General features: G+C 43.8%; 4 protein-coding genes and 2 non-coding genes across 6 annotated transcripts; 3 read left to right on the forward strand and 3 right to left on the reverse strand.

Annotated features, from left to right (window-relative positions):
* Positions 1-109: 109 nt before the first annotated feature.
* Positions 110-3106, reverse strand: LOC101752471 (protein phosphatase 1 regulatory subunit SDS22). The gene is made up of 10 exons (XM_004971330.3): positions 2971-3106; positions 2807-2878; positions 2403-2495; positions 2211-2292; positions 2053-2109; positions 1620-1684; positions 1412-1507; positions 1221-1307; positions 1061-1141; positions 110-994 (listed from the first exon to the last, which is right to left on the reverse strand). Exons 1-10 carry the CDS (start codon positions 3064-3066, stop codon positions 338-340), a joined length of 1386 nt encoding a protein of 461 aa, XP_004971387.1. The 5' UTR covers positions 3067-3106; the 3' UTR covers positions 110-337.
* Positions 3107-4195: 1089 nt separating this feature from the next.
* Positions 4196-6572, forward strand: LOC101786365 (vacuolar protein sorting-associated protein 55 homolog). Its single transcript, XM_022826533.1, has 4 exons — positions 4196-4247; positions 4698-4737; positions 4849-4933; positions 6041-6572. The coding sequence occupies exons 1-4, from the start codon at positions 4215-4217 to the stop codon at positions 6222-6224; spliced, it is 342 nt and encodes a 113-aa protein (XP_022682268.1). The 5' UTR covers positions 4196-4214; the 3' UTR covers positions 6225-6572.
* A 357-nt stretch (positions 6573-6929) lies between these two features.
* TRNAL-UAG lies at positions 6930-7009 on the forward strand. The gene has a single exon. It is a non-coding gene; the product is annotated as a tRNA-Leu (tRNA).
* A 618-nt stretch (positions 7010-7627) lies between these two features.
* On the forward strand, positions 7628-11286 carry LOC101752881 (beta-fructofuranosidase, insoluble isoenzyme 4). The gene is made up of 7 exons (XM_004971331.3): positions 7628-7988; positions 8811-8819; positions 8908-9764; positions 9879-10037; positions 10238-10479; positions 10597-10690; positions 10779-11286. Exons 1-7 carry the CDS (start codon positions 7781-7783, stop codon positions 10968-10970), a joined length of 1761 nt encoding a protein of 586 aa, XP_004971388.1. The 5' UTR covers positions 7628-7780; the 3' UTR covers positions 10971-11286.
* Positions 11287-11374: 88 nt separating this feature from the next.
* Positions 11375-11446, reverse strand: TRNAC-GCA. Its single transcript has one exon. It is a non-coding gene; the product is annotated as a tRNA-Cys (tRNA).
* A 263-nt stretch (positions 11447-11709) lies between these two features.
* On the reverse strand, positions 11710-13812 carry LOC101753289 (small nuclear ribonucleoprotein Sm D2). The gene is made up of 5 exons (XM_004971333.4): positions 13675-13812; positions 13227-13274; positions 13042-13116; positions 12122-12226; positions 11710-12037 (listed from the first exon to the last, which is right to left on the reverse strand). The coding sequence occupies exons 2-5, from the start codon at positions 13242-13244 to the stop codon at positions 11921-11923; spliced, it is 315 nt and encodes a 104-aa protein (XP_004971390.1). The 5' UTR covers positions 13245-13274; positions 13675-13812; the 3' UTR covers positions 11710-11920.
* Between the last annotated feature and the right edge of the window lie 48 nt (positions 13813-13860).

A 13860-nucleotide genomic window follows, 5' to 3' on the forward strand; every position in this document is an offset into this window, starting at 1 on the left:
GTTCTGTTGCTCTAAATTTCCAGCGCTAGTTACAGTTCCTGTATAAATGGTTTTGGATTAATGTTCAACAAACTAAAGATTAGATAATGTTGAAATGACAAAGTAAAGCTTCAATTAATCGGAAAGAAAGCATGCTGCTGATTTCACCTTAAAATTGGGGTTTTCACCATGGACTCGTCTAACAAAGTTCTAAACCACACACACCATTTGCCCATTAAATGTTACCCACAACACCGCTGAAAGAAACATGATGGTGGTCGCCAGATAAATCTACTTGCAAGGTGATGCTACAAAAGAACTACAATAAACGCTACTGATCAGCCATAAAACTTAGGCACTAATCATCCCATCCTGACAGGCCGAGTCCGCCTGCCCCTACATCTGGAACAGAGGATATCATCTTAAGAGCTGAGGGATCGGTGATGGTGACTGCATTTTTTGACTTCTTTCTCTTCTTTGTGTGATCAATTACCAAATCTTCAAACTTTCCGTCTGGAGCTACTTCCTGGGTTGAACTGTCCTTTAGTTTGGGCTCTGAACTGTACTGTTTGGAAAACACTAAATCAGCAAATGAGATTTCGGTATTATCGATTCCTTCAGCATCTATGTCTTCTTCATCAACAAATTTCTTCCTCTTGGCCTTCTTGTCCTTTCTACCAGTATCATCAACATCATCCTTCCTCTTCGATTTGCTGTCATTGGCATGTTCTTCCACTTCAGGCTTCTTCTTTGCTTCCTTCCTGCCCTTTTTCCTTTCCTTACCATCCAGCACTTCAGATTTGCCAAGGGCAGAAGTGGTGACACCTAGGGAAACAGTCTTGACTTCAGGCTCTTCAGGGACCTTTAACTGTTGTTTCGACTGCAGCTTTTTATCCTTCTTTTTCCTATCAACCTCAACTGGATCATTCTCTTTTTCATATCTGTTATCACTCTTGGAGCTGGCCTCTAGGGGCTTTGCATTCAAGATTCTCAAGGTTGGCACAAGTTTCTTAACCTGAGAGAACATTGAGTTACTCTACAATTACAACACTTAGAAAGCAAGTTTGTCTGGGAATATCACCTTTTTGACATGGCTGTCTTTCTCAGAAATAGGATTTCCCTGCAAATTAAGGTTCCTCAAGTAGCGCAATTCAGAAAGTACCTGGCAACCAAACAAGTTATTGTAAGAGTCTAGACTCTAGACTATCATGATAGATTAGGTAGCAAAATAAGGAGCAAACCTCAAGATCTGAACTCCTCTCGATCAAGTTATTCCCTAAATCAAGGTTCAGCATCTTCACATTTTTAGCCAAATCCGAAGGGATTGTCTGTCAGTTAAGGTTCAAACAAAATGTCACAGTCATCAAGTGCAATCGACAATATATGCTAGCAACAGCAATCCAAGTGCAGAAAAGACCAAATGAAATCATACAGTGATCTTGTTGTGGGAAAGCCTGAGTTCCTTCAATTCCACACATGCAGCAAGAGAGGACCCAATATTTTCTATTTGGCAGTGTGACAAGGATAGCTATGGAAAGAAGTAACAGCGACACATTAGTCATTCAGAGTTAGAAACGCTCCATACAAAAAGCAACACAACATTTTTCTATATTTACTAAGGATAAAGAAATGAACAATACCTTTTTCATAGACTTAGCCTTGGCCAAAGCATTGCCAATGGCAAAAATGGGATTCTTAGAGAGAACTGCAGCAGAGTAAATGTTCACAAATTACAGATAAGTGAAGGGAAACATGGCTATGTATTGTCTCATGGATACTAAATGAAAAACATATTGTTTAGTGGGTGATACATTTACATATAGACCCAGAAGCAAAACGAATATCATATTCACAAACTAGCATTCACCATGCGGATTTATATAGTTGTAATAACAAAGTTGCATACAGTGTTATATATCAAGCTTATTGTTCAAACAAAGAAATAAAAAAATTTGTTTCTCAATATTACAATCACTAACCATGATCTCATTTTAAGGAAGGATATAAGTTTGTGTTGCAAGGGTAAGGTAATCCAGTCCATGATACTACATATGAGCTATTTTGATTACATACCGAGTGTATTCAACTGTTGCAGCCGATCAAGCTTGCAGATGGAAGAAATATTGTTATCTGCATTAGGAATTGCAAAGATTCTCATAAGCAATTAAGTACACTAGCAGCAGGTAAAATAGGAGCAACTGAAAGCCCCTAATATTCATCCATTGCATTACCATTGAGAATCAATGCCCCCAGGCTTGTTAAGGATGCAACCTCATCCATCTTTGTAAGTTTGTTCTTGCCAGCATTCAGCACCTGTACAGCCAGGGGGAAGAATGATTGTGAAGTAAGGCGAGTCAAGTTATGTGGTAAGATTCAGTACTGAATTAGGCCACGAGGAAATGCTGGGCAGACAGGCAACTCACTTGCAGCTTTGAGAGTCCTTCAACGCCTTTTAAGCTCACAAGCTTGTTTTCAATAACCGAAAGCCACTTCAGGTTGGCACAGGAGGATAAACCCTTCAGAACATAAAAGCAGGGATTTTAAGTGAAAGGTAGAAACACAAATAGACGAGCTCAGGTTCAAACAGTAACATATATTAGTATAGAGAGATTTTAAAATATGTCTGCAGAGAAGATGTGGTGGAGAGATAACAATAAGAGGACGCTATATCAACCAGAGTGAAATTTCAGCAAGAGTCCACATCAAGCATACTGCATATTTAACTTGTATATGTGCTACTCATTGAAATAAGAGTAGTGTGCACAAACAGCATTGCTCTATTATACTGTCTGTCTGTATTAGGCAGTGCGCAGCAGAGGTACCGTACCTCGAGGGTGACGAGGCAGTTGTAGCCGAGGTCGAGGCGCTCCAGCTTGTTGAAGCTGCTCAGGCACGACACCTGCACAGCCAGCACAAAGGATCATGAGCAGCCGAGCAGCAAGCAAACCCCCCGTGGGAGTGGGGTAGGAGAGGGAGAGGGACTCCACTGACGTCGGAGAGCGCGCGGTGGGAGAGGTTGAGGGCCGTAGCGCCGGTCCCGTCCGATCCCGCCTCGCGCGCCGCCTGCTCCAAGGTTAGCCGCGTCATCTCCTCCTCCTCCTCGTCCTCCTTCGCCGCCGCCGGGTAGGGCCGAGTGATCGCTTGGTTGCGGCGTTGCTCTACCCTAACGGGCCAACGGCGCCCACGGCCCAAGAAGGAGAAGAAGGACCCTGACAGGTGGGGCTTCCACCTTAAGTGGGGCCCGCTTGCCAGTCTCGATACAACGAAACGGGACGGGACGGGACGGGACGGAAGAGTCTCCGGTGGAGCAGAGCACGAATCGAGTCAGAGCGGACGAGAGGAAGCAAAGCAGAGCAGGTGAGGAAAGGCGAAGCTTCTCCTCGCCAACATGGCGATGACCGTCGAAGGTGGGTGTGCTTCTTCCTCCCCTAAATTTCAACCGGTTATGCGAGTTCCTCTTCGCTTGAGATCCGATTCGTGTGTGGAATCGTGGGGATTGGGTGGGTGCTTGTGGTTTTCTGCGGATTAGGGCTTGGGAGATCCCAATTAGACTACGGGTGCTGCTCTTTAAGGTATGGATTGTGAGTTGTGTATCTCTTGTTAGTCCAGGTTCTCTGCAGCGCCAAGCAACCCTGGATGCTTACTGCGATCGAGGTTGGTGTATGTGTAAATTTTTGATTTGGATCAGTGGAAATTAATTGGTCAGATTAGTCTTAGACAAAGCGATTTAGTTGCTCGGCCAGTTCAGTTCCCTGAAAATCCGGGGTCTAATTAGATCGTCCAAGTATTGATCCTGTTGTACCAGGTCTTGTGTGTTGCCACTACAAGTAGTCGTTGTTTGGGAGTTAGATTCGTGAAACTCATTGCACGAAATGTAGTTTGGTTATAGTGTTCTCATCGTTTTCTAGTAGTCTGTTATAGTTGGTTATAGTTTTCCATAATATTTTTAGGCTCTAGTGCTCTGATTAGCTTACATATATATCAGACATTCAGACTGGCAGCTATTTTTGTTGTTCAAATAGCTTCAAGGTTCTAATTTCAATGACTAACTCTACGTGCTATTTTTCTTCCTGTCCTCCGTACTTTTGTGCTGGATGATGCTGTTCACTTACTCTTGGTGTTTCTCGTGACAGTGTAAGATTATTGTCCTCAATCTTTTCTAACTTCTGTTTTGCATTTACACAAAGTTTTATATATTTAATTCCTTCCGTTACAGCCTCGCTGGACTTGCCTTTATGTTTTCCACAAGCATTCTGCTGCAGATACTGGTAAGTTCTTCACATTTGTTTAAGGCTCATTTTAGCGTCTTCCAGGAACTAATTAAGATTTCTGAAAGATTTATATACGTTACTACCTTTGAGAAGTGAAAATTTGTCACTTAGATCTTACATTTCGTTACTTCAATTAATGTCCACTAGTCTGTCCTGTGATATGTGACATAAGCGTGATACTCATAAAAAGGAAAGCATGAATAGCCATTAGCTGCTTGCCAAGATTATAGTAGAAGCATCATATGTGAGTAAGAGTGATAACTCATGTGTGCTGGAGAAAATGCTTTGCAGATAGTGCACGCAAAGATTGTGTCGACACCAGATAGCATCGATTTATATCATAGCTGTAGTATTTTCATGGAAAAGGCAACACCAGTTTGTCATAACATTGTTGTTTGGCTATGTTGTGGCCTCTATAATGTTCAGTTTTGATTTTTAATGGTGCAGGCATGTGCTTTGTACAACAACTGGTGGCCCATGTTAGCAGGTTATTGTTAATTTGTTAGCCTCCTCAGTCATGAGAAAGTTGTTAGTTGCCTCCTCGGTCGTGAGGAAATCATCATAGTATTTCTACTGACATTGTTACATTCTTATGCAGCTCTCATGTATGTCCTCGTACCAATGCCATGCCTGTTTTTCGGTGGTGGATCCACACACTTCTTGACAAGCAGAGAAGGCGGGGGGTAAGTTCTAATATTTAAGGGAAAATTGGTTCCATAGCATCGGAAGAACATCGTTTCCGGAAAATACCATTAGAAGATCGCCGTTCCGTAAAATACCATCGAAAGAATGAGCCGCTACCTCAAAATAGCATTCCGTCACGTTAGCAGCTAACACCGTGAAGCCGTCCATCCAAGGCCCACAAGACAGCCTGACACCTGCTTCTTCTTCCTCCGTCCGCACGCTCGCCTTGCTCTGGCTCTTTGCTCTTCTTCCCCTTCACGTCTGCTCTCTCTCTCTCTCTCTCTCTCTCTCTCTCTCTCTCTCTCATCCCGTCCCTGAGCACATTCCATCACTAGCAAGCTGGAAGCGCTGCCCCAGGATGGACGCCTAGTCTAACCCGTCGAGCGGGAACCCGTCCATCTCCCTCCCGACTCCCTGTGATCCGCCGCAGCGCATCACACGCATGATCCGTTTTGTGTGCAATTGTGCAGGCGTAATTAAAAATTACAGCTAGCTAGCTGTCCTGCTCCTGCAGCTGCGTCCATGCTCTGTGTCTGCACTCCAACGAGCTTGCGAGCCTTTGCATGCATATATACGACGGAGCAGGCCAGCAGTAGTGGCAGGGAATCAAAGCAGGCTAGGTAGCTGCTGCTTGCTTGCTTCCGGTCAATCCATCCATCTGACGTCGGTCGGATCAGGCTCAGCGGCAGCAGAACTGCAGCCTGGCTCGTCGGTGCTCAGTCTCGTGCCGTGGAGGAGCGAGCAGAGCAGTAGTCTGTGCTTTGGCGCATCACTGCGCCGTTGGACGGAAAATTAACGGAGTTGGATGCCAAACTTGATCGAATGCTTTTTTAAGGTAACGGTCCATTCTTTGGATGGTATTTTAGGTGAGGATGATCTTTCGATGGTATTTTTCGGAAATGATGTTCTTTCGATGCTATGAAACCAATTTTCCCAATATTTAATGCCGTTGGTTGTTTTTGGAAATATACCGTACACCATGTATGTGTACAATTAAACAGATTTATTGGCTAGTGAGAGAAAATTACTTAGGATACTCAAATAGTTTTATTTCATTCAAGTGTTATCATAGTGATATTAATAACTGAGAGGCATTAACATTTCAGGTGGATTAATGCTGCAAAATTCCTGACTGGTGCGTCTGCCATGGGAAGCCTTGCCATCCCAGCTATTCTGAGGCACGCTGGCCTAATCGAGACTGGTGCCATGTTCATTGAGTTCACGTCCTTCTTCATCCTTGTATGCACAGTGATGTGCTTCCACAGGGCTACCCTAGATGAAGATTGGTAAATGCGCATGCACGGACCCCTTAAGAATAGTGATTCTGTGGCCGCTTGACGGCTTCTCTCCATGCTGAGCAGAAAAATTCCTGTTGGAAGCTAACATGGATCTGTACAAAGAAGCCAATTTGAACCTCTTGGCTGATGTTTTATATAGAAACTCTTAAGATCTGTGGTCACGTGTCGATGCATATGTTACTACGTTCACTTGACATCGCGGTGGCATGTTCTATGGTGAAGGAACCATCTGTGTAAAGCATGACCAAGAGTACGGACACCCTACTTCTTTGGTTGGCTGCCACATTGCGTTAACATATTATCCAATGGAACCTAATGCCAACATCTGTTTGATTCTGAAGTGCTGAAATCTCTTTGCTTTTGTTGAAAGCAAGCTAGTATTGATCGAACTTAGTTATTCCAAGAATAGATAGCTCCCGTTTTCTGATACATGTACGCTATAGGCCGAGACTTGTACTGGTCAATGCTGAAGGGAGCTTGGTTATGTAAAAAAGCAGTTTAACCTTCAAGGTGAATTACGGAATGCAGACTCTGTGTCCGCTTGCTTCTCTCCATGCTGAGCAGAAGATCTGCGGTCACGTGGCGATGCAGATGTTACTTCGTTCGCTTGCATCGAAGTCGCATGTTCAATCAATTTTTTGGCCACTAGGGTTTTTTTAATTATAAGTATAATTATGTCTAAGAATTAAACATCAAGGACAGTTTGGCCGAGTGGTCTAAGGCGCCAGATTTAGGCTCTGGTCCGAAAGGGCGTGGGTTCAAATCCCACAGCTGTCAATCTTTTTTTTTTGTTTTAGCAAACACAGAATATTTTTCGCTCCTCTTTTTTTTAGGGATAACATATATTTACGTGGTGATAATTTATCTTTGTTTTTTCCCCTATATTGATCGTTTTATATATTTCCAAGCTAATATTCATATTGTCGTAGACTCGTAGTGGTAGCTACTAGCAGCACGGATGTGGGGCCAGTGATCCCCTTGGCATCCATCATCGTCTTCACGCCGACATGGACATCAACAGCGACATTACCTCACCTCACTAGCATTTCAGTTCCCTCTGCACTACACAGCGAAGCAGATACCAGCATTCAGTCTCAATCAAAGCGACTGCATTTTCAGTGGTTCAGCCAGACAGAAATGCTAGGTGCAGTTCGCCACACAGCTGGCTCATGCATACAACAAAACAAACACAGGGTTGGTCTTCCCTTGATCAATCGTTGGTCACCATTTGACATGGTCCGGACTTTCCATTTTGAGCCTTGGTTCGCGTGCAGATTCAGATTAACTTGAGCATGTTTAGTACTGCTGTTTCCTCAACGCGTGATATTGCTACAAAGCAAGGTTCTGGGTGCAAAGTGGTCAGCACAGGCAGTGGTCTGCTGTATTGCTCTGAATATTCTGAGACCCTCTTTGAACCAACCTAAGCAACTGTTTGTTTTACTTTTCTATTACTGGTCACCTCGTCAAGTTGAGAGTTAACAAAGTCATCATCTCATCTAATCTAGCATCCCCATCCTCCCTCTCTCCCTCTCCACCACCTCCTCCTCCATGGCCCTCGTGCTCCGCCCCTGGGCCTTTCTTCTTTTCCTTGTACTGGTCTCCTATGATGAATCTGGTCTTCAGAGCAGAAGGAATGGAGTCGCACAAGCCACGCAGAGGGTCTTCCTGTATCCGCAGTCTCCAAAGGTCTCCTCAATTGTGAGCACCAAGTACAGGACTGCCTACCACTTCCAGCCTCCCAAGAACTGGATCAACGGTATGAGCTTTGTGCTCTTCTCTTCTCACTATTTTTTCGCCTGCCGTTGACTTTCTTGCAACCTCAGAGCCAAACATGGTTTCCTGGCAATGAAAAACTGTCGACACACAAAAGTCGACAACTGTCCATTTTCTTCTTGTTTCGGGACCTTTTCATGGTTCAAGAAAACCGCTGATCTAGTTTTGCCCAACTGGAGGGAGCTTCCTTTTCTTTCAAGGGGAAAAAACACATCATCAGGAGGAGTTAAACGTAGCAAGTAGGTGACCTTAATTTTTGTATGTTCATGATATCAGAGGGGAAGGGTAGGTGGGCAACTCAATACTTGTGCAGTGCTGTTGCTGAATGCTGCCTGCAGGACAGGTGCTCACATTTATGGCACTGCAGCTACATTTTCAGTAATTTCGTAATATAGTGATAGCCTTGCCCAAATCGAAGCTGTTCGTTGATGAAAATTTTACATCCTATTACCGTATTTTGAAGGAAAAGCATTTCAGTTCTCACCAATATGTATGCCGTACCCATCTCGGCTCATCTCTAGATGATTTATTAGACTTGCTCCACTGGTACTACTGCCTGGAAGTATTCAGTTAGGCGATGCAACCGAAAGTATGTGCCCGGAATATTAGAGACATCATCTGTTATCCTTGGTCAACGAAAGAAGTTTTAGCAGCTTCTGAACCCTGGCATCTTTGCTCTTGCTTGTACTGTCTTACATATTAATAATGCAGTTGTCACAAGTCTTTTGATATCATCTTTCTTTTGTGTCCTTCAAAAATTCTGATGAATCGGGGCGATCTTTTCAAACCTTTGACAATTCAAAAGATCCAAATGGTATGTATCTCTCTTACACAAAATACTTGCATGCAAAAACGTAGAATAAGCTGAAACATTCCTCAACTAATGCTCCCTTCATTTCTAGGACCAATGTACTACAATGGTATCTATCACCAATTCTACCAGTACAATCCAAACGGTTCACTCTGGGGTAACATAGTTTGGGGCCACTCGGTCTCAACAGATCTCATCAACTGGATCCGGCTTGAGCCAGCAATAGAACGGACAATTCCGAGCGACATAAACGGTTGCTGGACTGGTTCAGCCACAATCCTGAAGGGCAATCGGCCTGCCATCATATACACAGGTGCTGACACAGAGAAGCGTCAAGTCCAAAACATTGTGTTTCCAAAGAACGTGTCTGATCCATACCTGAGGGAATGGATCAAACCAGACAACAACCCATTGATCCAACCGATCGGACAAGGATTAAACTCAGGCCAGTTCAGAGATCCAACAACCGGTTGGATTGGACCAGATGGACTGTGGAGAATAGCAGTTGGGGCTGAGCTGAACGGCTACAGTGCAGCACTTTTGTACAAGAGTGAGGATTTTGTGAACTGGACTAGAGTTGATCACTCACTATACTCTTCCAATGCCTCTACCATGTGGGAATGCCCAGATTTCTTTGCAGTATTACCTGGAAACAACAGTGGATTGGACTTGTCCGCAGCTATCCCGAATGGCGCTAAGCATGTTCTCAAAATGAGCCTGGATAACTGTGACAAGTATATGGTTGGTGTTTATGATCTCAAAAGTGATACCTTTGTCCCAGATACCATACTTGATGACCGAAGATTGTGGTCAAGGATTGACTATGGAAATTACTATGCTTCGAAATCGTTCTTTGATTCGAAGAGGGGTAGGAGGATTATATGGGGTTGGACCAATGAGACAGATAGTTCGTTAGATGATGTTGCCAAAGGTTGGGCAGGAATCCATGTAAGCAAATCTGCCTCCAACTGCATCACCTATTTTCTGTTGAATTAGTGACAGTTGCTTTAACACATCTATACCGGTGTAACTATGTGCACTCGTTTTCTTTTTCAAATATAGGCAATCCCCAGGACTATATGGTTAGATAGCAACAGTAAGCAATTGCTGCAATGGCCAGTTGAAGAGGTCGAGTCACTACGAAGTGAAGAAGTCAGCCACCAAGGCTTGGAGCTCAAGCAGGGGGATCTGTTTGATATTAAGGGAATTGATACTTTACAGGCTAGTTTCTCCTGCACACACTTGCTTACTTAACCTTCCAAGCTCCAAATAACCCTCTTTTTACTTCAACTAGATGCCACAACAGTTGAATCTATAACTGTGGTATTTAGTATTTACTATACACAGACTTAGGTTTTGCCATTTTGGTATGTCTTACATAGCAGCTGTAGCTGATCTGGCACATGATTTTCTCAAAACAGGCAGATGTGGAGATAGATTTTGAGCTTACGTCCATAGATAGTGCTGATCCTTTTGATCCTTCCTGGCTTTTGGACATCGAGAAGCATTGTCGGGAAGCAGATGCATCGGTTCATGGTGGTGTGGGCCCATTTGGACTTGTGGTTCTTGCATCTGATAACATGGAAGAGCACACTTCTGTGCACTTCAGAGTTTACAAATCACAGGAGAAGTACATGGTTCTTATGTGCTCTGATCTGAGAAAGTTAGTACACACGTTTCATCTTTTATTTTCAGTTTTCGCTAAATTTTTCAGGCACATTGATATTTGTAAAAACTTCATGTCGTTGTTTGCACCAATTAATTTCCTTGATCTGTGCAGATCGTCCTTGAGACCAGAGCTGTACACACCAGCTTATGGAGGCTTCTTCGAATTCGACCTCGAGAAGGAAAGCACAATATCTTTGAGAACTTTGGTGAGTCGGGGAGCTCTGCCTCCACTTTTCTTCATGTAAGAAATGAAATGGATGAATTATAGCAGCAATACCGGTGCACTCCCTGCAGATTGATCGCTCTGCGGTGGAGAGCTTTGGTGGCGGTGGCAGGCTCTGCATCATGGCCAGGGTTTACCCAGTTACACTCATCAACGGCGGCACTCGGATGTATGCGTTCAACAATGGAACTAGCACCGTCAAAGTGCCTCAGCTGAAGGCATGGAGCATGAGGAGAGCACAAGTGAATGTGAAGAAGGGATAAGAAAGTTATTATACATCATTTAGCAATAACGAAGCTTTCTGACCACTGGATGAATGCATGAGTTGCTTCAAGGCATCATGCTTTCCTACTTGCCAGCTCATTCTTAGGTACCTGGAAAGAGGGGGAACAAAATACAAAACAACATATGACTGACCTCAGATTATGTAATTCATTTACTAGAAAGAAAAGGAAACAGAGATTATTATTGAGTGTTGGTTAGAAGAACAAAGAACTCCATTGTTTAAGTGTGGAAATATTCCATCGACAATTATTATAACGTTCCAGTACCGGTGAAGGGCTACATCATTATTCTTCAGATCTTGCATAAAGTTGTCAGTGGATGTAGCTTAAGAAAAGCAAAACGAAAAAAAATAAAAAGAAAAGAAAACGAGAGAAAACAGCGCAGGGCCCATCCGGGTTCGAACCGGAGACCTCTTGATCTGCAGTCAAATGCTCTACCACTGAGCTATGGACCCTGTACGAATAAATTTTCCAAGAAAGTTTTATGACACCCTAAAGCTGCACGAACAACGTGCAAATAATAATGCTTTGTCATACCGGCTAATAAACTGCTACTGCTGCTGCATGGATCAAAATTTGTTCGATACTCGTTGTCTACAAACAATGTGTGATTCAATCGTCCCCCAAATATCGGTTCTACGCAAAGGCAATTACTGCGGGCGGAGGGCCATACATTGCTCAAACACGCCTTTGCAATTTGCAAAATGGGAATCGACAGTGGAGTTCTAAATTTGACTTCAGCCGATATATTGATGTACGTGCGAGCCAAATAGAAAGTACCAGTGACGAAACAGGTGAATCACAGAATCCAACTAAAACACTCAAACCATCGACAAAGCTAATTCTGCCTCAGGAATCGTCTCTCATACACCCATGTTTAGAGTATTTGGCATACAGAGTAGACAGCAACGTAGCAAAAGTCGTCCAACTCATTTTGGGTTCCTGAGAACGATGATGACTGAATCCCCACGGAGGAACATCTTGCTTATGAATCTGTCTTTGTTCACCGGAAGAGCCTTCTTCTTGCCTTTACCCGTCTTTGGTACCTGTAACAGGAGCAACAGATGTTAATGAACACATCAACACAAGAGACTGAAACGATACAACAGCTAGGATAACGTGTCATATACCTCAGTCCACATCTCCCTAACATTCTCAAGAACCATGTTGCAATGCCGATCAAATGCCCTCACACGACCAAGTAACTTCTTGTTGTTCCGGCAGTTGATAAGAACCTAAGATGTAAGGGAGGACAAATGATCAGAATAAAGAGCAGTTGAACAATTATACCTGCAGTCAGAACTAAGCAATTTAGCATAAAGTGCTTAAATGCGATACATCAGACAGACCATAATATAGCAGCTGGATAACTAGATACAGCTAGCACAAGCCTACTAACAATGTCCAGGGTTAAAATGCAGGGTTCAGATCTAGTGACTTAAAATGTCACATGGGACACTGAGACTTGCTAGACTGGAAGCTGGCAGCATCTAGGTAGACAAATCAGTGCGAAGCTTATTTTGCAATTCGTCAATCGGTGACCACAGTTTATGGCTAACCAACTTACAAGCAACTTAGACTCAGCAAATTAGTCAGCTTACAACAATATCAGTCATTACACTCTGAAAACAGATCCAGGCAAAAAAAAAAAATCCAACTTCAGACAGTGAAAATAAATGGCACATGATCCATAATGGATATGCAGGAAGGTAGACAATGTAGGCTACAGAACCTGAGATAGATGCACTAGTGCGATAGGTCACAACTTCAAATCACGTGCAAAACTGACTGCTGAGACTACTGTGTTATTTACATGGACATAAGTAATGTGGGAATCACAGATATGGGGGACATGTTGTGAAAATGATGTGAGAATCATAGCTAAGGAACACGTTGCAGCTACAAGCGTAGAGCTGCCTGATATGATTTTCTTGAACTGGGGTGTCAGACTACTTGGAAGAGACAGACAATGTAGATGGACAGACAGTTGAAAGAGGAAAACAAATTATGAGGTAAACTGAGATCTCAATAGTTGAAGAAATTGCCCAACCTGGGTATTGTTCTTGACGCTCATCATCAGCACTGACAGAGGGCCCGTGCTGAATTCCTCCTCCTCCTTCTTTCCCTGTTTGAACAAAGGTGTTGAGGCCACATGAACCAGATCGCAGTTAATTGATACTCAACAGACCAGATTCCACAAATGTATGGAAAGAAGAGTGGCCACTTGGTGCTTACATTGGCTTCCTCCGCCATCGGTGCGGCTCACCAAGTAGAGCCGGCAATCTTCACATGGAAAAGAAAACAACAAATGATTAGTAGCTTATCACAGAGACGTGCTTAATGTAGAGCATGGGGATTCGGGTAGACCCCCGAAAAATCAGAAAATAAACAAAGAACAGGTAACAAAATCCTTGGTGGACGCCAAAGTAACATTGGGACCCCCGAATAAACTGGACGGATTGGACGGGGCGTACAGAGACATTTGGATTTGTGGACGGCCAAAGCAAAAACGAGCAATCCTTAAAGTATCATAACTAGGGCATTGAATCCAACAAAACAAAGTCCGGATGGATCTCGACTCCACGCACGCGGACATCACAGCGTCAATGAATTCGATGTGGAAGAGGGCGGGCGTACATGGGTTGGGGGGCAAGAAGGTAAAGCGGAGCGGTTGGTGGATTACCTGGGCGTGGAGGCGAGAAGGCGGCGGCGAGAAGAAACCCTAGTTCGGCTGCGCTCGGGGCTCACCCCAACCGAAGGTAGGCGAACGGGCGAGGAAGGGGGGGGGGGTTTGCAGAGATTTTGCAGATGGGCCCCTCGGTTAGTCGGTTATCATGTTGGTAATAGCTTGTTTTTTTTTAAGGATGCA

The sequence above is a fragment of the Setaria italica genome, chromosome V, assembly GCF_000263155.2.
Source record: "Setaria italica strain Yugu1 chromosome V, Setaria_italica_v2.0, whole genome shotgun sequence".
Lineage (NCBI taxonomy): Eukaryota > Viridiplantae > Streptophyta > Magnoliopsida > Poales > Poaceae > Setaria > Setaria italica.